At 37.8% G+C, this 27,785-nt stretch overlaps 1 protein-coding gene across 13 annotated transcripts in view; it reads left to right on the forward strand.

Annotated features, from left to right (window-relative positions):
- The window catches only part of ptprt (protein tyrosine phosphatase receptor type T), a 228,363-nt gene that overhangs the window by 54,189 nt on the left and 146,389 nt on the right, over positions 1 to 27,785 (forward strand). For all 13 annotated transcript variants that reach the window (XM_079628114.1, XM_079628109.1, XM_079628115.1 and 10 more), the window contains exons 3-6: positions 15,119 to 15,390; positions 19,092 to 19,173; positions 21,558 to 21,673; positions 22,846 to 23,020. In XM_079628114.1, the coding sequence (XP_079484240.1) occupies positions 15,119 to 15,390; positions 19,092 to 19,173; positions 21,558 to 21,673; positions 22,846 to 23,020 (645 nt within the window). The remainder of the gene's footprint in view (positions 1 to 15,118; positions 15,391 to 19,091; positions 19,174 to 21,557; positions 21,674 to 22,845; positions 23,021 to 27,785) is intronic.

A 27,785-nucleotide genomic window follows, 5' to 3' on the forward strand; every position in this document is an offset into this window, starting at 1 on the left:
CTGCTTTCCTCCCCCACTTATTTCATACCTCTCTCTATCTCTCTATCTCTCTCTCTTTCCCACATTTGTTGCATTGTGTTAGCGGAAGGTCAACTGCCTCAGTGTGCTTTGAATCATTCTCGTTTCAAAGAGAAAGCCTGAGTTTAGGAGGCTTGCAGCCTTTGGGAAAAGACTGAGATGTCATCTTTGATATTTTGCAGAAAATGACTCGTTCCTTATGTCTCAGTTAAAGCTTCCTCCAATCTTAAATGAGCACTTCTCCTTTGTATTGCAGGTTTAGCAAACTTTTCACCATCCAATTCTCATATATTTGCCCCATTGCAGTTTTAGCCTCTCTTGGTGTACTTGGTTCATTTGTACACTATTTAAAATATAATAACTTGTTCCACTTTCCTTTTTTACTAACGTCACCAAGACCTCTTACTTTTTACACCCCCTCCCCTCTTTCCCCGATTCAATCATTTCCTAATTAATTTCCTTTTTTTTTTATATTCTATTGTATTTGGAAATAATCTCGTTATGGAAGTAAAATGCAAACATTGTTTGATGTTGACCTTGAAACACAGTTGTAAACCTACTTTTTTTTTTTTTGAAGGGCAAAAACATTTATTTTTGTTTTGGAGAATTTGTAAAGTCTTTAAATTTGGAGGTTCAACTTCACTTGAAGTATTGTACATGTTGCGTTTCTTATGATTTGGTTGTATTAAAAACTTCAGCTTTTAATGTAAATATATATATTATATTAGCGTTATTGTTTATTAATCTGCCTGTTAAATGATCCGCACCTGCAGCATCTATCACCCTCATATAAAAGCACACACTTCAATTGCACTTACTGTCTAGTCTCGACTTGGACCTCAGATATCTTTTCATGCTCTTGGACTGTATATGCGCCTCCTGTGATTACCTTCTTACCTTGTTCCTGCATTAGCTGCCCTTGTGATCTAACTCCAGCGTCTCTTCTGCGTTTTCTCCATTCCCTGTAAGACATTTCAGTTAATTCCTCAACTTCATTGGCCACAAAAAGGTGTGTGGTTGTACTCACCAGTTGAAGTCTCCAGCTCGTCTGTCTCCTGTTGTTCCGTTGACTACCTTCTACTTAAAGTGTTCACCTCAACCATTATCATCACTTACCTGTTTGACATTGTCCTGCAAAAAAAGCGCTGTTACTTTCCACCTCTCTCTCTGAGTCTGTCATATTCTAACCATATCTTAGACTTGTTACTGCTAACACGCATGTTTCATTACACATGTTGATGTGCTTATAGTGTGCCGAGTAAACGGCATTTACACAAACTAATGTTGTTCATATGGTGCTGTCATTAACAAATATCAGACCGTTTTGTTGTTTGAATTGTGCATCCTTCAAAAACGTAATAACATCTGATGATAACCAAGGCTTTATTAAATCCTCTTTAACAGGGCTTTGGTAGTCCATAAGAAAAGCTGGGCTAGGTACAGCTGTTATTTTTTTATTTCCTTTTATTTGATCAAATGGAGGCCCTCACCGGGATATTTAAAGGTAATGAGTGCAGTGCATCTACGACAAGAAGCCTTTTCATTGGTCCTCAAGACTTACTACACAGCTGCACGTGGTCTGCCAGTATTTCTGTATCACTTCCATTCTCCTTTTCTTCCTATCACAGATAAAGGGCCCTATCTTGCACCCAGCGCAATTGACTTTGAACACCGACGCATGTATCATTCCTATTTTGCACCCGCGCACAGCGGACTTTTCCCTCCACAGACGCACGTCGGTAAATTAGGGAATGAACTTGCGCTCGCGGGGGCGGTTCAGCGCAAAGAGGAGGCGTGTTCCGGCGCAAAACTGCCCTGGTGCTATTTTCCAGTTTTAGAAAGCAATAGCGCCACAGACCAGGAAAAAAACAGTCTAAAGACAGTGGCGTGTTGCGCGTTAGTGATGTGGTATTTTAAGGGCGCGTGCTTGGCCATAATGCAGTGTGTTAACGCGCATACACTTTGATTCTCTAATAATTATAAACAGACGCAGCAGTTTTCATTTTTGCAAATCATACATTATTACAAGGAAAAATATTAACACACGAGGGAGGTTGTGTCCGTGAAGATGTGAAAAAGATACGCCTGTTTAACCGAAGCTAATTTGGGTGGGTTTCTCCCATCATCCCCATTGTCACTTCTCTCTGTGTTTTACGGCCCTGACGAGAACGTCGGTCTCTTTGGCTGTGAACTGCTCCTGGCGTGCGCTGGCAAATCCGCCGTTATAATAGCAATCCGCCGTGGAACAAGCGCGTCTGCTCTTAAAGGGAATGTGAGAGGACGCTCTGATTGGTTTATGTCACGTTACGCCCAAACCACACCTATGAATAATGAAGCTACTTCAGACCAACCCCTTTTAGATTTGCGCTGGGCGCAAGAGTCATTTATCCGCCGGGAAAATAGCAACAGCGCCGGGATCCGCCCACAAAGTTACTTGCGCTTTGCGCTTTGACACTTGCGTTTCAGATCGTTAAAATAGGGCCCAAAGTGTCATTTGACCTACTTTTTTTTTTTTTACAAATAAACCGAATTCCTCTCTTTTCTCTCTCTCATTGCTGCTCCGACAGTTATAGTGATCGAGAGAGAGAGAGAGAGTGAGAATTACTTCTATCTCCACCATGTCAATTTTTTTTTTTTTTGTAGTACCACCACACCTTTTTGCTTAAGACTGGCTTTTTTCATCTTCCCTTCTCAACCCAATCCTCACATCTTCTCAGTGTTGAAATTTTGTCTGGATAAACTGAATGACAAAAATGTTTGATAAAAGCAAGAAAGAACTTTTTGTGTGTATATGTGCCCGTGGTCTTTATGGCCTTTATGAGTTTAAGATGCAGTACTCTGGAAATCGTGTCAACTTGAAACTGCATTCGCAATCCATTTTACTTCCGTCATTTGACGTAGTGAAAGGTCAGTAAACTGTTGTTCAAGTAGAAACAAAGGACTTAAAGCTCCACTGTGAGATTTTGAACGGGGGAAATCAAAAGTTCACCCTTCAGAACGTCTCAATGCATCACATATGAAACGGTGACACTTTTTCTTGTTGAATACTTTTAAATGCATTATAGAAGGAAAATAGTTTGTGAATGACATTGTATGATGATTTAGCCTGATTAAACCTGATTTAATATCCCAACAGTATTATTTTCTGTATTTTCAGTTTTCATTTTAGTTTTAGATATTTTGTTTTTTACTTCAACTTATTGTATTTCAGTTAGTTGCCAAGGAAACATTTCTTAGTTTGAATTTTACGTTTCATCTAATACTTATATTTTATTTTCCAGATTCATTTAAATGAATGAAAAGGAGAATAACAACACGGTCTCTTTTATTTGTTTGATTTATAACAAGCTGTCACGTACCACTGAACACATCAAGATGTTGTTGAGATTACAATTGTGTTCAGAACACTTTCTTCCTAAATTGAATCACCGATTATGTGTATTGAAATATATGTAAAATGAAAGTGTTCTCATCCTCAAGAGTCAGTAAAGAACAAAATAATGTGTGTTTGCTGAGAATTACATCACTGTTCAAGATCTAATTATGTCTGAAGAACATAAATCTGCAATATTGATATTTATTACGCTTGTGCATTTGTTGAAGGCAGACAGGTGATTTATCTCAATGTGTGTGTGTGTGTACCTTGCACCTTCTCTCGCTCTCCGTTCCTCTAAACTCCCTGACAGAATGTCATTAGAGTTGTGGTTACATGCATTCTTCATGAGAGATGCCTGCTGGAGCCATTAGCTAATTATGGTCATGATTTGATCATTTATGGATTAGTGCACAAGGCAGTGTTAACTATACATTGCATGCTGTCTTGCCTGCATGCGTTATAGACTTCAATTTCTGATATTTGTTGTTTTATATATAAATAACATTGAATCTGTGTGCCGTCTTGCACATGTTGATGTGGAAATCATCTGGACAGGCTAATGCACACTAAATCTTATCTTTGGACAGGTGCCCACTGTTTGTCCTTTTGCTCTGTAGACACCGGGATTGACCCCTGAGAGCTCTTTTAATTATATGCTGGTGGAAATTTAGCATCAAGCCTTGAGATATGAGATGTGAATGAAAATGGCAGAAGCAGGATGGATGTTTTGAGGAAATGTATCTTAAGAGCAAGCTTTAGGAATCCACTGTACGCACATAAAACATTTACATTTTGTCATTTGCCAGACACTCTTATCAAAGTGACTTACAAAAGAGGAACATCAGAAGCAATTTATCATTAGAGTCAAGAGCCACATTGTGAAACATTAATATAATTAAAAATAACTTGTTTTCTATTTGAATATATTTAAAAATGTATTCATGTGATGGCAAAGCTGAATTACTCCAGTCTTCAGTGTCACATGATCCTTCAGAAATCATTCTAATCTGGCGATGTGCTGCTCAAGAAACATTTCGTATTATTATCAATGTTATATTGATATACAAATATTTTTGTAGAAACCATGATACATTATTAACTTTTTTCCGGATTATTTTATTAAGTTCTTTTATCAGTTCAAAAGAACAGCATTTATTTAAAATAGAAATCTTGTTACCCCCCCCCCCCCCCCCCCCAATTTAATGCATCCTTGTAAAAAATAAAAATAAAAAAGTGGTGAGTGGTGAAAATGAAATGTAGCTTTTCTTTTATATTTTGTAGCAAACAATACATAAAGCATGTATTATTTTGCAATTCGTTTAAACAAGTGAATGTGAACAAGTGAATTTTAAATGTTTGTTACTTTTATATTCATTCAACTTACCTTACCATAAATATTGTTTTTTTTTTATGACAAATGACTTGTGATGCTCTTAATTTGAAAGTATTTTTTGGATAAACGGGTCTACTAAGTGAATAATTGTAAATGAACTTACTGATAAATGCAGTCTCTCTTTTTTTTTTTTAAGTATTCATGTCGAACTACCCAGTGCATCCAACACCATATCAGCCCTGTAAGTTACGACAGTGTGACACATGTCGCTCTCATTACAAAAGCGATCTACATAGCAAGTGGCACTTACAGTACCTTTTTTAGGAGTAACATGAGTAATAATGTAACATGTTAAACTTTAAAATGTAACACTCCTGTCATTGCCTTCGACCTCTACTATTGTTCTTTTCACACGCTAGAAAATGCGTTGCCGTTGAAAGATAGGATAACGTACTTTCTGCTGGTGTCATCTTTTCCCTTGGGTTTACGCTTCTCACTCTAGATACATGTGAAGAGAAATCACTAACATCAAACCAGAGGAAGAAGAAAGAGAGAGACAAAAACAGCATCCTGCTCCAAAACAGGATAAATGTCTCCCAGAATTCCCATTTTCCCTCCTGGCCTCACAACAATTGGCCAGAGTTTGATAAATGACAAGCCTACAGGACCAATGACAGTTTTGTTGCTCAGGGATATTTTTATACCCAGTAGGGTTTTTAATGATAGATAGCCTCTGGTATGAAAGGCCTGCCTCCTTTTTTCCTTTTGTCCTATTTGTTCTGTCACAATCTAAAATTAGCTAATGTGATGGCAGATAACCAACACTTTGCTTCTACCTCAATCTCTTTCAAAAACATACATTTTTTGATGTCTAAATTTAGTGAAAAGCAAAAGAGATGCTTTTTTTTTTCTTTTCTCAAATGAGATCTCTTTACTATATCAGTTATATCAGCTTAGATTGCTTAGTGCTGTTCAATGGAAGGATGCTTCTCAGAGGTTTTATGTTTCTCAAAAATAAATTCTGCAATAACAAGGTCAGACATCTCAATATAAACTCAAACATTTCTAATCGAATTCTTGTTATATTAAAATAAACATCTGAGAACATGTTGAAACGTATCCTGAAATGTCCAAGAGCAATCTCTGAGCAATAGAATGTTGTTTTTTGATTAGTTGTCCGTACCAAAGTTTCTCAGCTGAAGTTTTTATTGTGTTGGTGTCTGTGACCTCATCATTAGTAGATGATCTCAGGCACATCCAACACAGCAACCAGCCAAAGGTTAGCGCTGTGTTGGTGTTTGCACCACCGAGTGTATCTGTTGACACTAATAAAAGACGTGTGTGTGAGTGAGTGAGAGAGAGCAGAGAGGCTACTAAAAAAATTTGTGTGTGGGGGCATGTCTGGATCGATATCACTACACACTATGTTTTTAGCCCTTGTCAGTTGCATGATGCAGCGTGTCCAACGAAGTGTAAGGTTCCAGTTGAACCATTGTATCATGACTGTGTGTGTGTGTGTGTGTGTGTCCTAAAGTGCTGTAAACCCCAGGCTCGTGATGCTCTCCATGCCACCACTGAAGCAGAACAGAGCACAGGGCGATGTTCCAGTTGTAGGTCATTATCCCCTACGCCATACACCCTGATTCCTGCCAAGTGCACTTCCCTTTCACTGACTAATACACTCTACTAAGTAATCTTGATGCCACCATCTAGTCGAGAGAATCTTTCTTACCCTTTGTTTTTGGGTCTTATTTATATTTAGTTATGCCCTAGATGAGTACTAGCTTTGTTGGCTTGTCTATGTCTGTAACAGATCTACTATCTTTGCACCGATACATGAAAAGGGCTTGAAAACACTTCTTGAAAATGTACAGCGAGCATGCCTCTGACAGCTGTGCTGTGCAACACCGCAGCTCCCCTTTGGATTAACTGATTGCTTTTCAAATTAAGCGACATGAAGATTGTGACAAGTTAAAGACTTGGCTATATTGTTATTGTTTGTTGTTCCTTTAAATAACACTTTTCCAATGGGCGATGAACATGTGTGACTTGTGACATACGTCACACATGTATAATGCTACTGTAGCTTGGTTTAGAGATGAATTGTTGTGGTATTTGCTGCTACAGCTCATATTGATAGGGAGTGAATGAATGTGGAATGAATAGTAAAATGTGGTGTTTAATGCTGTCATGTGGGGTAGTAAAGAGAGAACATAATCGGGAATACCAAATCAAAATGACTTTTTTTTCACGAGTCTCTATCTTCAATTCCAAGTCAAGTCTTGAGTCAGTTGTTCATTTGTCAAGTCAAGTCGCAAGTCTTTTTTTTTTGAGAGTACAAGACAACCATTGTTCATGTTTCTGTAAACTCTTTTTCCATTTGCTCTTACAAACTGAGTTACAAGTCAAAATGATCGATCCGTAGAAGGCCACAGAATACTATTACATATAGACAGCATTAAAGGTAGAAGGAAGATGACCATTTCCTTATCCAGACAGTGCATTTGGACTTCTTCTATTCTTTCTCTCTCAATATTTCCTTTGTAACTCTTTGTCATGCTCTCTGATCTTCCTCCTGCTGCTCTGACGCCCTTCAGTACGATCCCCAGGAAAACCCTATGGAGTTTCATCGGACACGTCTAATTTTTAACTTTACGAGTGCAGCTTCTGTTTTCATTTTCACCCAAGGTGGATCCATCCTGATTGTTATCCGTAAACGCTTTGTCTGTCGCTGGGATTTGAGTGCCTCAACTTGGCTTTCAGGGGCCGTCCCTGTGTGAAAGCATACGGACAACCTCCAATAACCGGCTGACAAAATCGCTCGTGGCTCACTCTCAAGGGCCCAGGACTGCACTTCCCTCTGTGAGGTTGAAGAGTTCAGCTGGAAACATTTTATAGCAGTAGCATAGGCGAGAGTGTCCAATTGCTCTCAAGGGAGCAGTAACAGGGACTACTTAAGCAGCAACGGACTTCTGCCCACCATAACAGTTAACAGAAGCCAAGATATCTCTACCAAACTGGCAAGACAAATCTCTGTAGGTGTCAAGATGGTTAGAGCAATGATAAGTGGTGGATGATATAAGCAAATATATCTCAAATCAATTTTGGCCGATGACAATATATATTGCACTATACGCTTCTTTTTCACTTGCTTTTAAATGTGCTTTTTAAACACACGTGACTGACTGACTGATTGACTAACTTTCAGACTGTCAGGCTTAACACACATTAAAATAAGTTTTCTTTTTTTTCCTTAATTTTCTTTTTTTGAACAATCAGTGTACATTGCAGTGGAGAAATTGTTTCAATCTTTCCTTCGATTCTAAAGCATTTTTTCCCCCATAAATTCATTATATTTTTTCTATTGCATATTAACCAGAATTTATATGTATTGCATGTGTTTGTGTATATAAATCTAGTGTATATATTTATATATACTGTATGTATGTATGTATGTATGTATATACTGTATGTATATGTGTGTACAAAAGATATAATTTCATGATGAGAAGAAATATAAACAATAATATTATTCCTTACGTCTGTCAGCTTTCCGTTTCTGTCAGTCGAGTGTGTCAATGTATGATATTTGTGATGATAAAATGGAGAGTATGTGTGTTATCCTGCTTGTGAACTCTGAACCTCTGTTTATTTCATTTAAGACATCTCATGCAACATCGATGAATGTACTCTAACCAGCTTTTGGTCGTGTTTGTCCCAGGTATGTGTTTTTATCCGGGTCACGGCACCAATGTAACTCATCAGGTTCTACTCGCCCCGCTCTGTGCGGGCCTTTGCTATGCTCTCCTTTTGTACCATACCTGGAACTCAAGGACACCTTGTCTATGCATGGGAAAGTCCAAAGTCTCAAAAAATAGAAACAATACTGGATATATGGCAGTGTGACAAGGTGCAATAAGCATCAAGTTTGCCTCGTTGCACGCTGCCAGTAGGGTGCCGCTATTGTGCCCCTCTTCTCAGCCACCTGTTCCTGTCACAAATCTGGACGTGGGCCGGCAATAAGAGGGCCAGGGCTACTGTAAATTTGGAGCAAGCAGGTCCTCTGTCCCAACACAACTCGTAATTTGACACAAATATTTTGACCTAGAGCTACATTTACTTGTTATTTAAGTATAAATGGAGTTTGAGTTGAAATAGTCTTTCTCTGCTTCTGAAAACACTGACACAAATGCACCAATTTAGACAGTTCCTTTTTTTGTTTTAAAAGGTTCCACATTCATACACATATCTGCAGTCTGTCAACTGAGATTCATTATTCCGGACTATTTTGCAGCAAATATGAAACTTTTTCAGACATGGAGATGTGTATCTGTTTAGAATGTATTTTTAGACATTATTGGACATTTTTGCATCTCCCTTTATCTTTCTACCTTCTCTTCTTTCTTCTTCCTCTCCCTTGTTAGTCTAGCTATGATCTCACCAGGCAATTTGACCACCTTTGGATCTTTTCAGTCCATTCCTTTTAGATGCTAATAATAAATAGCCACAATTCAACTACTTGGCCACTGAGGGAGACTTTATTAGGAACTGATAAAAGGCCATCCTTTGTTGCAAAATGAACACACAAACGTAGAATAAGAAGCAGAAGAATCCTTTTTCTTTTAAAATCCATTCTGAAATGCAGATTTCAGAATTTCAAATAACCGTATAGTTATTCAAATGCCAAGATGCCCAGTTTCAGAAAGTAACATTCAAATGCCAAATGCAAAAATAAACATAACAAATTGGACCAGCATTCTTGAAATCTGCATGCACAGCGGCCACAAAACTATCTGGAAATGAATATGAATCATGTACAAATATCATTGCAAGTGACATTTTTTTAAATAAAGAAATACCTAATTTAAAGCAGTTAAAAATAAATTTACAAAATGTTAAAATTAAGTTAAAATTTGTATGTGTTTATGTGTTTAGTTTATGTGCTGAACTTGTGATTTCATATATTTATTAAAAATCACTGCTCATCACCAGTTATTAAAGTTAAATGGCATTTAAAAAGTTCTCAGAAAATCATGCAGAATTTTTTTTCTTTGTAGAATCCACTTGGTTCTAATGCAATGACATAAATGTGGCTTAAATGGACAATTCACATCAAAATGAAAATTCTGTCATCATTTACTCACCCTCATGTTGTTCCAAACCTGTTTGACTATCTTTCTTTTAGAACACAAAATATATTTTGAATAATGTTGGTGTCCAAACAACATTAGACCCCACTTACTTTAATTGTATGGACATTTTTCAAAATATCTTCTTTTGTGTGTGAACTGTCCATTTAAACCACATTTATGTCATTGCATTAGAACCAAGTGGATTCTATAAAAATTTAATTCTGCATGATTTTCTGAGAACTTTTTAAATGCCATTTAACTTTAATAACTGGTGATGAGCAGTGATTTTTAACTATCCCTTTAAGAGTCAAAATACTTATTGGGTTCACTGTAATTCTTCAAAACACATCCTTATTGGAATATTAATTAGATGTCTGTTTTTTAAAAAGCAATTGGTGGGATCCCTATTTACATATGGATTTACCCTTGATTTAAATAGTCACAATCAGTTCTTCTGTAGCCAATCAGCAAACATATAGTGAAGCAGAAAGTGTGAGCTGCAATCCTTAACCACAGATGAAGTTGTATCTATTGGATTTGCCATTGGCCGATTCACTGATTTGCATTAAGGTGCCCAACCGTGGCGTCTTCATTCTGATAATGACACTTCAATTATTGATTTTCCACTTATCAGATTATCACAGTCTCTGGGGTTTGCGACACTGTCCACTGTCTGCTTGAAAATAGCTGTGAGAGCTCATGGAAAGAGGGAATCGGAAGTAAAAGCTGGCGCGATTTCAAAGGGCCATGGCGAATTGCGGCATACAGCCGGTGGGTCTTGTTGACTCTACGCCAATCACGTGTCATTTGGCGCGACAAGCAGGGCGAGGCTGTTTCTGCTCTGGTTGAGATCATGCATGTGTGAAAAGTAATAATGAGGGCTTCGGAGAGGAGGAAAGGACATGGATAGTGTCACATCATGAAGGTCCATTACACATCCAGGACAGCAAACATATGGGGCCTGACGGAAGTACCCAACTGTCTCCCATCCTGCCTCTCTGCCATAAAAGCATCCATTCCATTCCTTTTACACTGACTTTCACATATACACCCTGGATGAGGTGAGAAGGGAATTGGGGAATTTACTGTGCTTGAATGTGTCAAATGGACCACAGCACAGATCCACTGTGCTCTTGGGACCCCTATGAAAAGTATGTATGCGTTTATAATGGGACGGCCCATCTGCAGCCTGTCATTGGGGGGAGTGCATCAGGCACGCATCTTCTCTCACTCGCAGCTGCTCCAAATGAAATGTTTGCAGCTGACACATTACCATTTCCTCCGTATAGTAGACCTCTGATATGAGAAGGCAAACTGTGTGGGTTTTTATTTAGCTTTATGTAAATTAAAGGTTCAGATGCATCTGGTTTTTACACTATTTATTTATTTGGGGAAAAAAAGTATCAATACTGCACAAAACTTGCATCATCATCACATTTCGGTCAGCTGACCTTTCTCAGGTTTACACACAAAACTACATCAGCTGAGATTAACCAAGCTGAGAAGTCACTACAAACTTGACTCATGGTGTGTTTCATAAGTCATTTCAGGTTAATTTTGGATATGACTCAAAATGCAATGTCCGAGTGGGTGAATTGTTTACTTAGCAATTAGTCTGTCCATTTCCCTCTCGGGTTATTTGTGGATCAGTTGTGAACATGATATGTGGGAATTATCTCATTCACAGTGTAATCAACCAATGTAGTCCTATCATGTGACTTTTCGCATGCATTTTCCAATCCCCCCCCCTCACATTCACGCTACAGGACCTCAGTTTCTCAATTTAAAACTCTGAGGTTGGTATGATTAAATTAAAAACCGTAATAGTGTAAAATGTTATTACAATTAAAAATGGTTTAATTATAATTTATTCATGTGATGCAAAGCTGAATTTTCAGCATTTTTACTCCAGTCCTCAGTGTCACATGATCCTTCAGTAATCATTCTAATATGATGATTTGCTGCTCAAGAAACATTTCTTATTATTATCAATGTTGAAACCAGTTGTGCTGCTTGATTTATTTTGTGGAAACCGATTTCCCCCAGGATTATTTGATGAATAGAATTTGAATTTTTGAATAGAATAATTTATTTGAAATATAAATATTTTGTAACATTATAACCGTCAGTACTGCCACTTCTGATACATTTTATGCGACCTTGCTGAGTAAAAGTATTAATGTCTTTAAAAGAAATCTACTGAAAACCACATTTTTTTTAATGGTAGTGTATTTGCAAAGGTTTTTTTTTGTACTGTTGAATATTTTTGCGGATCCAGAAAGCGATACTGATCTATGATATATGCTGTCACACCTATTGAGGCTATTTTCTCACTTCCTTTTTATTCCTCCCTGTGTTTTCCCTCTCAGCGTATTAGCTCTTCCATGGTACATTGCAGATTACCGCCCTTGCTTGGCTCAATGGTAAATAAGTACTTTATTGTTCCCGGGATAAAACTGCCAGGCAGAAATGAGGAATGCCGTGACTTTATCAGACCGAGCAGCAGAGGGCCCAAAGTACAAAGACCTGCCATAATTGCATATTAAAGTGACAACTTGCAGAGTTTTTGCTATTTGTCATGTTGGGGATCATATTATGATGGCGGGAATGTGACATTTAGTGCAAAGAGCTCCCTGTGGAAATACTCAGAGGGAATAATGACTTTCACCGGCAAGTCCTCTTGGTACTTTGCAGTCACGCGCAGAAGAATCCTCTCAGAGAAAATGAGTTGAAATTGCCGCACAAGGGCCAGGCGTCTCGAAGATTGATGTGAATTGCACGTCATTCTAAAACTGCTTCTCAGATGTTTGAACCGATAAATCTTCCAATCAAGGGCATTTAGACATAAATGAATTCACATAACATCTCTTCATATTAACGCAGAGGTGACAGCTGTCAACCAAGCGCCACTGAGGCGATACCTTATCAGGTTGCCTTGTGTGGCCCCTATGAAGATGCTGTACAGACTGCTGCGCTGTCCTAGAAAAAAATAATGGATCTGTCTCGTCGTTGGTCTTGAAAACCATGTGTTGGTTATTAGTTGATGTCAGCAACATTAAATCACCAGTAGTGTAGCTGTGATTCCGTGAAGCTTCTGAGGACTCTATTTTGATGGCACGTTTGCTGATAGGTGAGAAAGACTCTCATATTGCTATCGATTTTAGAAAAGGAGATCGCCAAGTGCTGCGTTTTACTCCAGAAGCCATTTTCATTCTGCAGTAAGTATTGAGAGAAATCTTCATCGCCATTGATCTGTGTTTGTCTGTGCCCACAGTTCTAGGAAAAAGCATTATCATTCAAAATAGTGTTGCCCTTGAGAGCGCACAAGTATTTCTCATATATATATATATATTTTGATTCACCCCAGAAATCATAAAGAAACGAAACGTACTGTGAATGTGAGTGTCTCCAATGCATTGGGACTCCTGGAAATAATTGAAATCAGTTAATACCATTGAAGCAATTTAGAGGCGACATGTTTTTAATCTGTTTTCCTGCGAGAGCTGCGGCAACAACGCATTCTTCATGATGTAAACATTAATTTACATTTGACATTCTCATGCAAAGTCCCACCGCAAGACTCTGCCAATCACAGCCATGTTTGTAGTGTTGTCATGCTTGTGCGGGCTGATTTATCAAGAGTGATTTGTGTGCATCCAACAGCCCACCTGGAATAAAACGTGTTGAATTATTTATCATGGAACCATTACATCCGATTTCACATTAGCTCAGCTTAAGACAGTGTAATTTACTGAAGCGGCCGATGGTGTGATTGAGGACACTCGTATTGACCGTGGTAGTAGGGCTGATTGCATGCTTGTAGGTTTGGTCTAAATTGCCTCTTGGTTCAAAGGCCTCGTTTTGCCCGAACATATATATTGGCAATCATCAACGGTAGGGAATATATAGATGTCTGCTCGGAATACCTGATGGAAAATGCACGTGGGCCGAGAGGGTTGAATATGAAATGCAATCAGGCGAGTTCACTACCAGCCCGCTGTTTAGGGGGCCTTCGCTAGATTGGATCAGTGTGCGGAATTGATTGGCCTCATCCCAGGGCTCAAGGTTGTGTTGATTGATAGATGTGATGCGCCCGGGGCTTGTGGTCATGTCTTAGATAATACTTGTGATGAATAGGGTGTTATGGCAATGGCTTCTTCTGCCCACCTTGCAAATTATGCGTGATGATTTAGCACAGCCAGGCATAAAGGTGTCGGGAAAATTGGGACGGATTTTGACCTACATATGTGATGTTTTAACCTAGCCCTTAACATGTGCACATTGCTTGACGTATGTAAACCATCTGGATCCAAAAAGACTGGTTCTGCATTGACGGGCATTCAGAAGTAGCCATGGGTTCTGATGAAATGAAAATTTTGCGAGCAGCGTATATTGAGTATAGTAAATTTTTGGATGTCACTCACAGCTTAGATATGTGCCAAGCGAAAGGAGATGCATATGCACACAGTTTCTGAAATGTTTCTAAGACCTTTGAGTCACCTAGCCATGAACAGGCCAGCACTATAATTGCTGTAGAAATACCATTGAAAAGCCAGAGTTTTGATTGATTACCAGGCTGTCACTTTTGTTCAGGCCGAAACCTTTTAACCGACATGAATGAGTTTAAGTCTTTTGTGGGAATATTTAAAAAGCTTTAAATGAATTACTATAAATTATATTTAAAATATAACCCAATAACCCACCTTTGGGCCTTTAGCTTATCTAAAAATCTTTATTTTTGTATCCTCTAAAGCCCTGCACTCTTTCTTCTTTCTAATGCAGTGCCGTTGTTAGTAGAGACTTGTACAAAACCACTAATAAGGCTGCACATTGTCTCATAAAATTGGAGTAAAACGGATGAAAAGGTGTCTGCAGAATCGTTTCATAAATAGTGTCTCAGCACTTACAATCTCAATGTGGTTTTATAGCAGGCAGTTAGCCAGTTATGTGCTGTATTCTGCTTACAAAGGCACAAAAGGCCATAACATGATTGTGTAAAATGACAGTGTAGCCTTCAGTGTGTGAAAACCACATGAGAAACTGAGCATCAAAACATCCTTTTCATTTAGAGAGCTTTTTTTTTTGGAAGTGTGGTGGGGGTGTTCTATTCTATTCTATTCTATTCTATTCTATTCTATTCTATTCTATTCTATTCTATTCTATTCTATTCTATTCTATCCTATCCTATCCTATCCAGTTCCTTGAAGTTAAGTTTATGGGAGTTTGTTTGACCTATTGTATTATGTTTTCCTCTTATAGGTTCCTTCATGATGGTGAATGCTTCAGGTCGTGCATCAGGTCAGAAGGCCCACCTGCTTCTCCCCACACTAAAAGAGAATGACACCCACTGCATAGACTTCCACTACTCCTTGTCCAGCCGGGATGGGACAAGTCCCGGAACCCTCAATGTCTACATAAAAGTGGACGGTGGACCACAGGGGAATCCCATCTGGAATGCCTCAGCACCCGTCACTGAAGGCTGGGTGAAGGCTGAACTCGCCATCAGCACCTTTTGGCCCAACTCCTACCAGGTAAGCATGACTCTAACAATGCCAAAGTCATGGGTTTCTTCTGGTTTAAATAAAGAAAAAAAATATGCACTTACAATGGACCTCTTCTCTTGGTCATGATTAGCAAGAGAACTCAACTCACTTTTTTCTTTTTAGCAAGATGGAGCCCCATAGCAAGCACAGTTAAATGTAGTGCAAATTTTGTCCCCTTGGCCACTGAAATCGACTAAAGTTTATTTTCTGCCTTATATTTGTGGTGAATAGCTCCAATTGAACTGCAGAGTGGGGCAGTAGATTGCTCTCTACTCCAATTACCACTGCAATCTCTGTCCCCTAATCGCACCCACAAATGGCCCTGGTGAATAAGCTTTTAGCTGTTAATTTTAGATCTGTCTTTTTGCTTATTACCTCTCACTCTCGCCCCCTCCTCCTTTTTCTCTTTTGAGTCTTTACACCCAGATCTCTCTCTCTCTGCTTCTTATCCTCCTCTTCCTTCTGTCTATAGATTCACCTATCAATTTGAGGATTGAAATACCCTCATAAGATTAGCAGTGTAATTGAATTAACTAATGAGAAGAGCAAATATTTAGCCTGTGCTGGGAATACTGAACTTCACTTGGCAAACAGCAGACCAATATTTGCTAAAGGCAATATTTGCTGAGGGCATCTATGTGATCAGCAGGCAATATCAGAGCTTTTGTGCATGTGTGTGTGTGTGCTCTTGGGGTGAATCTCACAAAAGGTAAATATGATCAATAAGTATATATAACACTAATATACATTTATTTATTTAGTATATTGGTAATTGCATATTATAAATATTATAATTGTAAATTAAATTGATATTGAAGAAGGCCGAAACACGAAAAGATAAACTTTTAACTGGTTTTAATGATTTAGCTGTCACAGTTATCTGGATTAATTCATCTTTAGTTTCACTTTCATGCTGCGTCTCAATTCACCTTCTTATACTACGCCATAAAAGTATGTCTTTTTTTAAATATCTTTTTGTGAAGAAAAAGTAGATTTGAGTGTGTAGCAAAAGACTACACAAGCTTTGGGACATACTATCTCCACGTCATACAATTGCATCTTGAACAGTTACTCTCTGTCGCAGTAAACTGGCCTGTCAATCATCTTGTCACAGTTAAAGTCCTCCACATTTCATTTAATTTACTACCATATCGCAGAAGCACGTTGATCTGCAGTCGCGGGTCTTTCATACAGAGAACTCTCCTCATATTAATGCATAATGATGCATTTAAAAGGTAATGGTCAAATGGATCTTTATAAAAGTCCACAGATGAAATATATCACAGATAACATGAAACAAATCATTTTTTCACTCAAACCATTATCTAAACCTCTCACTGTCGGTCGCGCATATCCACCATGTTTTGTCGTTTTTTTTAACACTTTTTACTTGTGTTTGTAGTTCCTCTTCCAAAGCGCAATGGGTTGTGGGCAATATTAGCCGTTATATGGTGTGCACGGATCCACACTTCGAAAATCGACTAGAAATAGTAGACCATCCGGGGACTTCTGGCATACTCTTTTCAACATACAATGCTTTGGGACACACTTATTTTAACCTCACATTACTGTTTAGGATGGATAGTATGGACATTGAGACGCAGGGTCAGTTTGTTTTCATTCATGTTCCTTTGTTTGATTTTCCCGCCACTCATCAGTTGTCATGGACACTTATCGTCATCTCCTCATTATCACTATGCATTTAAGTTTCTCACCTTCACTCTGTGTTTGTCAGTTGTTGTTTGTGTGTGTGTGTGTTACACATGCTGTTACTTTCTCTTTGTCATTGTGGAACACCTGAATTTGTTTTCATTTTAGGTTTTATAGAAACCTATAAAACCAGTATTTGAACTCTCATTCATCTTCATGACATTAGCCCAGTTCATTAAAGGCTGTTCCACTTTACCATGTGAGTGCGTATTTTGTCTATATACATTTATATTGCAATTTCTTTCTTTCTTTTTATAATAATAAAAATAGTATTTTATGATTTATGATAAAATATTACAATTATATTTAATATTTTAGTTTATTTTCATTTTGTGGTGAAATATGACCTGGACATGTTCTCAACAAAAACGGTGAGATTCACACTGTGTGTGCTTGTTCCCAGTTTGTGTTCACCAAATGACAGTTTTTAAAAGGACTCGCTTCTCTTGCTGAGTTGAACTTAATAATTTGCCTGTTAAATATCAAGAACTACAGTAATATCTACTAGAAAATCTGCCCCTGGGAGCATAAACTATACCAAAAAAATATCCCACTAAGAGTTTGATTAGAGCAACACATTTGCCAGATAAGTGGCCAATTTTGCCAAAACGAATCTCTGGATTAATTGACTCGTTTCCTGCCGTGATGCATTTTAAATCGTAGGGTCCCACTTTCAACGTGACAGTGTTTAAAGGGTAAAGTTTTATGATATGCAGAAGGGAAAAAAGGCCAATTAATTCAGTCTCTGTTTGAACTTGTTTTAAAAAAGCATTTTTTCCCCCATGTCATGACAATTTTAAAGATCATTTGAGTCAGCCATAATGCTGTGAATAAATTATGAATACAGCAATGTCCTTGAGTAGGAGCAAGGCTGATAAAATTACGATGCAAAGGGTTTGCTCATTCAAAATATAGCCATCATTTTGCTCAACCTCATGTCGTTTCAAACCTGTATGACTTTCTTGAGGCAGGATACTCACACTGGTCTCTTGTCGGGTTTGGAATGGAGAACCAATCTACAGTAAATAACGACACAAAGCTAAAGCTACTGAAAGTCAACATTTCTTATCTGAAATGTGAAATTCTCTGGTTATGGTTTGTGAAAACACACACCTTCAGTCTCTACTGTCTCACCCTGAATAACATGGTGAGAATTGAATCTGGGCAAGTATATTCAGTCCCTTGACTGATCACTGTGAGGCCTTTTTGGAAAGCCAGGGACTCGAGTGCATCCTGTGTCCAGGTTGCGGCATTCTAGTGCCAGCCCTTGGCAGCTCTGAAAGAGAGGGCATTGTTCAGACCACACATGTCTTCTCCACATGGCATGTACAGTATGTCATGCAAACCATGCCAGTCCCATATGTGTGTGCTCGAGATTATCAGATTATTATGTCTTGCTCGAGCTTCTGACTTTCTGAAAGTTTGGGGACTCGGATTGGCTGTCAATATTTTTTTTATCATTCATCAGTTGTAAAAAAAAAAAAAAAATCTGAAAGTGATTCCAAAGATATAATTCCTCTGTGCCATACTCATTATAATTATGGTGTGGACTCTGCTATTCTTTCAAATTTAAAATAATTTTTAAAACTATATATTTATGGTTATGGTTATCGTCCTTGGTGTGAACAGGGGCAAGTTGCATAAACATAGCAGCTAAGTTAAGACTAGTCTGGCCAACTAGCAATGAACTTTTCAGCTAACAATCTTACATAATTTATACCTTTTTATGTAACTGACTTAAAGTTATGACCAGTCTTGAAGGAAAAAAAAATGATGTGACTAACTTGCAAGACTAGTCTAAGCAGTTTTTGCTACCAGCCACAGGTCTTTAATCTAGCAAAGATCTCTCCTGTTGATTTGCCAATTTGAATATTTTCAATCCTTTTCTTGCTTGAAATAAATTGACCATCTCAGTTCAGTCTGAAACAAGCTGACTTGATTTAAACGCTTGGTTTCATCTCCCCTCTTCTCTCATTTAGGTTATTTTTGAGGCAGTATCTGTACAAGGGCATCCTGGGTTCATCGCAGTGGATGAGATGCACGTTTTGGCCCACCCTTGCCGTGAGTACACACACACACACACACACACACACACACACACACACACACACAGCGCCTGCTTACTTTCACAGTCTTGGCTACGCTGTAGGAGCTCAGTCTGTCAACTACTGTGAAAAGCACTTCATGTGGATCGAGGGTTGAACAGAGATGGAAAAGGCCAGCAAACAAGCAAGTCTGTGGATGAGAGAGAGGCAGAGAGGGAGACAGATTGCAGAGCTGAGTGCTCAGACTTCAGGCCCTCATCATTCTTGTTATGACAGGAGAACTTTAGCCTTTGACATCCATTGTCCTAGATCTCTCTGTCCCTAATGCAAACCCAGCAGTGCCAATGAGGAAATTAGGTTAATGCGTATTATAGAAGACCCCAGTCTTACTGTGCATGATTCATCATTGCATCTTATTCCAGAAAAATGTTGACTTAAAAAAAAAAATGTTGAAAATCCAATTTCACTCGGAATTATGTCCGATTACAGAAGTAAAATGGGTTGCAAATGGCACGTCATGTTACGTATCACGCTTCATTCAGATGACCTGTTGCATTCAGAGGCTGCATCCTTCAAAGGACGTGGACTTCGAAGGCATGGACACAGCTGTTTGTTAAAGGAACACTCCGACTTTTTGGGACTTTAGCCTATTCAACTTATCCCCCAGAGTTAGATAAGTCCATACATACCTTTTTCATCTCCGTGCGTGCTATAAGTCTGTTTGACGCACCCACCGCTAGCCTAGCTTAGCACAAAGACTGGATGTAAATGGTTGCAGCTAGCATACTAATCCAAATTAGTGACAAAATAACACAAACATTTTCCTATTTACATGTTGTGATTTGTATAGTCACAGAGTGTACAAAAAACAAAGTCACATGAGACACAGACATATTTTAACCGTATAAATACTGGGAACTATATTCTCTGAAGGCGAAGCACTGCTACTTGGGCGGAGTGATAACCGCAGCACCTGAGACGCGCCGTGGTGAGGAGCAGAGAGTTCGTTCAGAGCACGTCTCAGGTGCTGCGGTTATCACTCCGCCCAAGTAGCAGTGCTTCGCCTTCAGGGAAATGAGGGAATATAGTTCCCAGTATTTATACAGTTAAAATATGTCTGTGTCTCATGTGACTTTGTTTTTTGTACACTCTGTGACTATACAAATCACAACATGTAAATAGGAAAATGTTTGCGTTATTTTGTCACTTATTTGGATTAGTATGCTAGCTGCAACCATTTACATCCAGTCTTTGTGCTAAGCTAGGCTAGCGGTGGGTGCGTCAAACAGACTTATAGCACGCACGGAGATGAAAAAGGTATGTATGGACTTATCTAACTCTGGGGGATAAGTTGAATAGGCTAAAGTCCCAAAAAGTCGGAGTGTTCCTTTAAAGTGTTGTTAAATGGGACGGTCTAGCCTATGTGATAACTGAAAGCCAATGTAACGTGACTGTGACATTTACATGTATCAGTTTAGCAGACACTTTTATTCAAAGTAAAGCAATTCATCTTAACACAATGGATCTTTGCATAATGGATAGTTTCATTACACATGCAATGTTTAAAAAACAGTAGATATTGCTGTAAGCTAGTATTTTATTATACACAACCAGAATTAAAAATAAATAAAAATAATAAGAGCTGATTTGAAAAGGCACACATATAGATCTTTTCTTGACTTTATGTGCCATACAAATTTGTGTGGCCAATTTTAAGATTTCATCATTAAATCTTAATGCTTTCCACATGTTATAGCAGAGGTACTAAATTTGAAATCCATATTCTGAATTACTTTAATTGAAAAGGAATGATATTGCTTTTGTGCAGAAGGCTTACTGTACATTCCCAGATAATGAAGCTGGCTGGGAGAGTGGGTGGAGACTGCTGTAGTGAGTTCAGATAGTGCAAGAGTTGGTGTTGTTGTTGTTAAGACAAATGACCTGTAAAGAGAGAGAATGTATATTGCAAATAGTATTAAATACAATACAAGCTCCATTACATTTCTTGGTCTCAGATGTTGATTCTAAATGTACAATCAGAAATAACAAATAAAGAAACCATGTTTACGTCATAGAACATACAAGAGCTCAAAAGAGCATTTGGACACTTCAAAAAACAGAATGTCATTAAATGTACAATAAAAGACACTTGTTTTGATATTTTGTAAGAAAAGATAGCACAAGTACACTTAATAAGCTAAATATTTGACAAAAATATGTTTGTTAGGTTTGAAATTATTAATTGATATGCCTTAAAACAATATAAAAACTTTTTTTTTAACACTTTGTGATTGTCAGCAGTTAGGGAGCACAATATACTTTACAATCAGTGTCTGTGCTTAATATCATTGGCATGGGTGCTAGGAATGTTTTTGAAGGTATATGTGTTTTGTTTAATAGGCAAGACGCCACATTTTCTGCGGCTGCAGAATGTCGAGGTGAACGTGGGACAGAATGCAACCTTCCAGTGCATTGCTGGAGGGAAATGGTCACAACATGACAAACTCTGGCTACAGGTGAGTTACGCACACAACCTCACACACTTCCCACACAAAGGGACATCAACATACCAATAGAAACATGCATAGACACAGCAAACCTGGGCTACGTCTACATTAATCTGGATACATTTAAAAATGGCGTTTTCATTTCCAAACACTCTCCGTCCACGCTAGCGTTTACCAAATGTTTCTCATCCACACTGAAACGTCGGGGAAAGCTAAATTCACCTTACTGTGCATGCGTAAAAGCTCACTGAGATGATACAGACGGAACAGACATAATAAAGCTATTCTTCTGGCAGGATCATTTTCTTTAGCAAACTATCTCACCATTTACTGATATGTCCAGGTCGCACTCAGTCACCATTACATGTTTGGTCTAAAACGCAATTGCTCTCGGTTTGCCACAGGACAGCAATTGCGAGTAAATTTTCTGTCATCTTTGCAGGACTGCGATATGAAGTGTACAAAGTAACATATCTTTAGCGTAAGTTTTTAGTGTAAAAGTGAATAGCACATAACAGGCACATAGCGGTATAAACATGTATATCTATCGGTTCAATATGTGTCACATGACTAAATATGTCATCATTTTCTAATACCTCTGTTTTCACATGGAAACGGCGTTTTCAAATTTATTCACTTTGGAAAGCGGTTTCAAAAAGCTCAATTTTCGCAGGACAAAAACGCTTTCTCAGTGTGTACTGAAGGCCAAAATGAAGAGAAAAAGATGCGTTTTCAAACGGAAACATATTAGTGTGGACAAGGCCCTGGTTTGATGATACATGCTTAACATGTTTTTTAAATCTCTCTGCATCTCTATTATGTGTGTGCGTTGGGAGGTTTTGAACCTTGGTCCCGAGACACATCACTTGAGGAAACTTAATAACTTGTTGGAGATTTTTGTCAGCAAGGTTTCTAAGCCAGTGTCTGTGTTCATGAAGTCTTGGATAAAATTACTTTTTCCCTTGGCTGGAGACCTTAAGCCTCCATCAATCCTGTGCAACAGCTCTGAGACATGAAGATATAACGCCAGTTCTCACTGTGTACAGTGTGTTATAAGAGCTTGTGCCTCTGTTCTTGATGTGACACTATGGACCATCTTGTAAAATATATTTCAAACATATTATGTGTGCTTCTTATCAGTTAGAAGGTTTTGCAAGGATGATAATTTCCCTGTCTTTCAGCAATGGAACGGTAAAGACACGTCTCTCATGGTAACCCGTGTGGTGAACCATCGGCGATTCTCCGCCACCGTTAGCGTAACGGACACGTCACAGCGGAGCACCAGCCGTTATCGCTGCGTGATTCGTTCCGATGGAGGATCTGGTGTGTCCAACTACGCTGAGCTGAGCGTCAAAGGTGCGTATGGAAACCTGAAAACACTGGTTCTAAAGGATTTGTTCTTTCCAAATGATGATTGGGAATTTGTAATACTAATCCAATTACGTTTGGGCCTTATGAAATGTTCTTGTATTCATATAGTATTTGATATGCTCTTCAATTGTCAAAGACAATTGTCAGTATTATACTTGGCCACATTAAAAGCTATTTAATTCAGTTGGCTGACTGGCTGTATCTAAGGGTGTGTTCACACTTGGCATGTTTGGTTGGATTAAAACAAACTCTGATGTGATTGCTCTAATAGTGTGGTTCATTTAAATAAGTGTGAACGCTGCCATCCGAACCCGGTTGTGCACTAAACAAGCGGACAGAGAACGCTGAAAAATTTGAAACATGAACGTAACACAGACCAAAGACAAGTTCTTTGAGCGTGTGTGAGTGACTGGAGGCGGGGCTAATGTGCATATTTATGGATCCGTGTATACTACATGAAGCAAGGGTGTAGTTACATTCAAGCCATGAAGCATTTTTTTCCCACAGGAAAAAAACGTTTAAATGTGTCATTTTTGTGATCAAAGCTGAGTTTTATTATTGTCTACTGGAGGACAGTTTACTATTATTGTGCAGTGTAATTTATCAGTTGCTTACTAGAATATAAATCTTAAATTTAGTTTACATAAGTTTTAAGCAAAATCAAAAGTTACTTTGATTTAGTTTAGCATTTGTTCATTGCACTTCTTGACCATTAATTAATTAACTTTATTTGAAAAATCAAGCAATAATTTAAAAGATTTTTCTATACTGATGCCCTTTTTTTTACATTTTACAATTAAATTCTGCATTCTTGTTGTCTGTGTCCTGAAAAACCTGTATGTTGAAAGTTTACTTTGATTTTATGCAAATTATTATAACTCACATTTCATAAATGTGGCTCAGCAGGGACATTGGCTTTCAAATGCTGCTGTGCGCGTTGAGAGATGCTCACTAAAACACAAACACACAAACACAGCCCACAATACAGCACTTATAACTAGTTTCAACTCTCAGCAGCAGGATTCCTCCTGAATCGTTACCCACAGAGTCTTCATTATTTCAGCTAGCATTGCTAACGACTAGTACAGAGGCCTTGATTTTCTCTGTTTCTTAATATAATGGGGTAGAGCCTCAGCTTCACTACAGAGACATTGTACCACAATAACAAAAAGTGTCTGTCCATTTCTGCAAGGCTTGTTAGCCTGTGGTTGTGGTCACTGAACTTGAGAAAATTGCTTGCATCTGTTTGGCTGTATCTGTACTGTGTGTGATTAGCATGGCCAAAAACACCTTTAGTGGTGCTCTTTACCCCTGATAAGCTTTGCCTGGGATTCAAGCATGTCTTAACATACGGCAGTTGGAAAGAAAAAAGGAGAAATAGCTCAAATCCAGCAGTTTCTCACAGCTGTTTTGGGAAGAAGACATGATTAAACCCTTTAATCACTGCAGAGACATCACCGCTAATTGTCTTTAGTCTTTATTAGAAGGTGCTATTATTCATTTCAGATAGCAAAAGATTAGTTAAATTGGCTTTTTATAAAGTACTAGAACATCGTTTGGCCAGTAATTCAACATCGCCCCTTTTATTTCTATGTAAAGTGTATTTGCAGCACACAATTTGTTTCATGTTGAGTTTAGACTGATATATGAAACTTTTTTTTTTAGTTTAAATGTCAAATTAGTTATATGTGGGTGCTGAGCATATTTAATAAGTCTCACTTTTTAGGGATACGCTAACTTTAATCTATCTGTTCAATATTCTTTGAACCTAAACAGATGATTTTGTATTTCTGTGAAGTCATGCATAAAAAGCTATCCATATGTTGATATTATATGTATCAGTGTCTATTCAAATAGTATGAATATGTAGGAAAAATTTATGAATATCTATGAATACTAATGAGATAACTAAAAAAATATGTTTAAGGTAGACTGAACAATAATTGGTGGATTGTAGATTTAATTGACTAATCATTTAAGGTGAAGTGTGCAATTGTTGTTTCCCAAACCTCTTCGGCTATTAGACAAAACAGATTGTCTAACACAATTGGTTGAACTTTGAGAGGACATATATGAGTGTTAATATTTTCTTATTGCTTAGTCTTCACGTTTGACTGTTGACTGTATAACCTATTTCCATTATGTTCTGTGCATGACTTGCGTATAATTGTCAATGCACAATGCTCTGAATCAAAGCACCAATTCAAAAAGAAATGAATCTTTGACTCCGACAGTAAAAGTAAGTTTAAGGCCTGACAAACCTGCATTACAGTTGCAGTTCCTGGAGTTCCCAGGTGTACCCAGCATGACAGCGAATCTAAAGCTTCTCTTTGCAGATGATTTGGCATTGCTGTTGCTGCTAGAGTGAACACTGCGGGACAGTTTCAAGTCCTTTATCTGCTCTCTAAGACCTGGTTGTCCCAGTATCATTTTGGGAGAAAAAAAAAAGGAAAATAGAAACTTTAGCTCAAAAACCAGCTAAAAACCTCATTTGAACCACAATCATCATTCGTTACATTGCTCAGTAATACCTTGAATAGTTTGCATATACTGTTCACAATTTAAATACCGGTTTGTACATTTTAGACTGTATGCGTGATGTGATTCATTATATGGATATATAGATTATGCCGTTCGAAAGTTTCGTTTTTTAAAGAAATGTATACTTTTATTCTGCAAGGATGCATTTATATAATATAAATGGATTTCTATTCATTAAAATCATTTTTTGCTCAAAATGATTAAAACAGCAACTATTAATAATAATCAATTATTCTTGACCAGCAAATCAGCATATTAGAATAATTTCTGAAGAGCTTGTATGTGACACCGAAGACTGGAGTAATAATATAATATAATATAATATAATATAATATAATATAATATAATAATATCTTTCAAAAGCATGCCCCCAAACTTTTGAACAGTAGTGTTTGATTGGTTATAGCTTTCATTATATGGATTTCAAGTACAAATGGACATAGTCTCTTATTTTGGTAACCTTATGTATTTACTGTATAAAGCACAGTAGAGTTATTAAATAAGCATTTGCAAGTTTGCAAATAAGTTCCACATAATATTATCCTGAGATGCAATGTTAGGCATGCAGGTAAACTATTTTCAAGGCTGTTGTCATATCTGTCATTCCAAGTGTTTAAGCAGTGATTGCTTGAATTCCACATTTTATTAAAGGTCATTAATATGTGAATGAATTGTAAGATTACATTTTGTATTTCGGAGTAGCTACAGCAAACTAGAGATGTAACTAAGTGCATTTCAGGGATACCTGTGTTAAATTAAAGATTCCGCACTGATTAGCATTTTATAGTAAATCTCATTTGTTAAAAAATATGCTTAAATTAATCTATCAATGCAATAGTCCGTGAACCTAAACAGAGGAACCAAAACAGTGGTTTTATTGGGCACTAAATCAAAATGATGGTTTATTGATTTTATGAAATGTTTGCAACAACTTGAAATAAGACTGCCATGTTCATTAAATATCTATGATTATTAATTATAATTGCGATAAACAATGTTTAGTTTGTGAAATTGTGTATTGATTTAGAGTATTATCATCATATATTGGCTTTTTTCTGTGACTCATCCAAACAGATTTTCTTGTACAGTAATGACCCATCTTTACAGTATTATATGCATCTGATTAACATGCCAAATATAGAAGCTAACAGAGGTGTCACTTATAGTGGCTGCATGCATGATTTCTCGAGCGGCATGTTTGTTGCTTTCTTTGCCAGCGATCACTGCCATCTGGCCTTACTGAGCATGTCCTGGGAGGGGTGTTTCACGATGGGGCAATATCCCTCAGGCTGTGAGCGCCTCAGGTGCTCAGAGGTTCCAGTGTCATCCTGGGAATTCAGAGGTGTGTGGATGCGTCTGGATATGTGTGTGATTAGGAGAGCCAGCAGAGGGGTGATGTATAACATCATTTCCCTGGGGAAATGAATAGAGTGCAAAGCAATATGCCGCACAGCACAGGCATGCTAAATGAAATATGCATTAATTAATGCATGCAGTGCCAAGGATTCAGTCCAGGGGGAGGGGGTGGGGGCAGCGTGGATGGCATGAGTGGCACCATTCCAGCTAGACAGTGACAATTAATAAAGAGAACTTGCTGGGTGCATAGCTTTCAATGTTAGCTGAGCTGGAAGGGCCAAAAGCTTGACCCGAAGAAATGAAGACTAAGTGGACTGGCACAAAAATAACATCCTTAATGCAAGATACATTTACTGGAGAAGTGAAATCATGCCTGACTCGTTGGCAAAACATTTTTTTTTCTATTATTTTTCTTACCCAGTTAGCAAATAGTTAATTTTGTTCTTGTTTTGGCACGAATATCACAACATTTGTTAAATTGTTGGGGTTTGTTTATTTTTCTTTACTTTTTATTTTTTATTTTTATATAATTAAATACCTGTTCAAAAGTTTGAGTTTGGTAAGATTTAAAAAAAGTTTTTTAGAAGAAGTCTCTTTCACCAAAGTGGTGTCACATAAAGTGAAATATTATCAAATGTTTGTTGTTTTAATGTTTTAAAATGTAATTTATTATTATTTGATGGCAAAAACTCTTCAGTGTCACATGATCCTTCAAAAATCATTCTAATATGCTGATTTGCTGCTCAAGAAACATTTCTTATAATTTTCAGTGTTGAAAAAGCTTAAAGGGATGGTCCGCCCAAAAATGAAGTTTTACTCTCCCTCAGGCCAACCAAGATGTTGGTGTCTTTTT

The sequence above is a fragment of the Phoxinus phoxinus genome (assembly GCF_949152265.1).
Source record: "Phoxinus phoxinus genome assembly, chromosome: 11".
Lineage (NCBI taxonomy): Eukaryota > Metazoa > Chordata > Actinopteri > Cypriniformes > Leuciscidae > Phoxinus > Phoxinus phoxinus.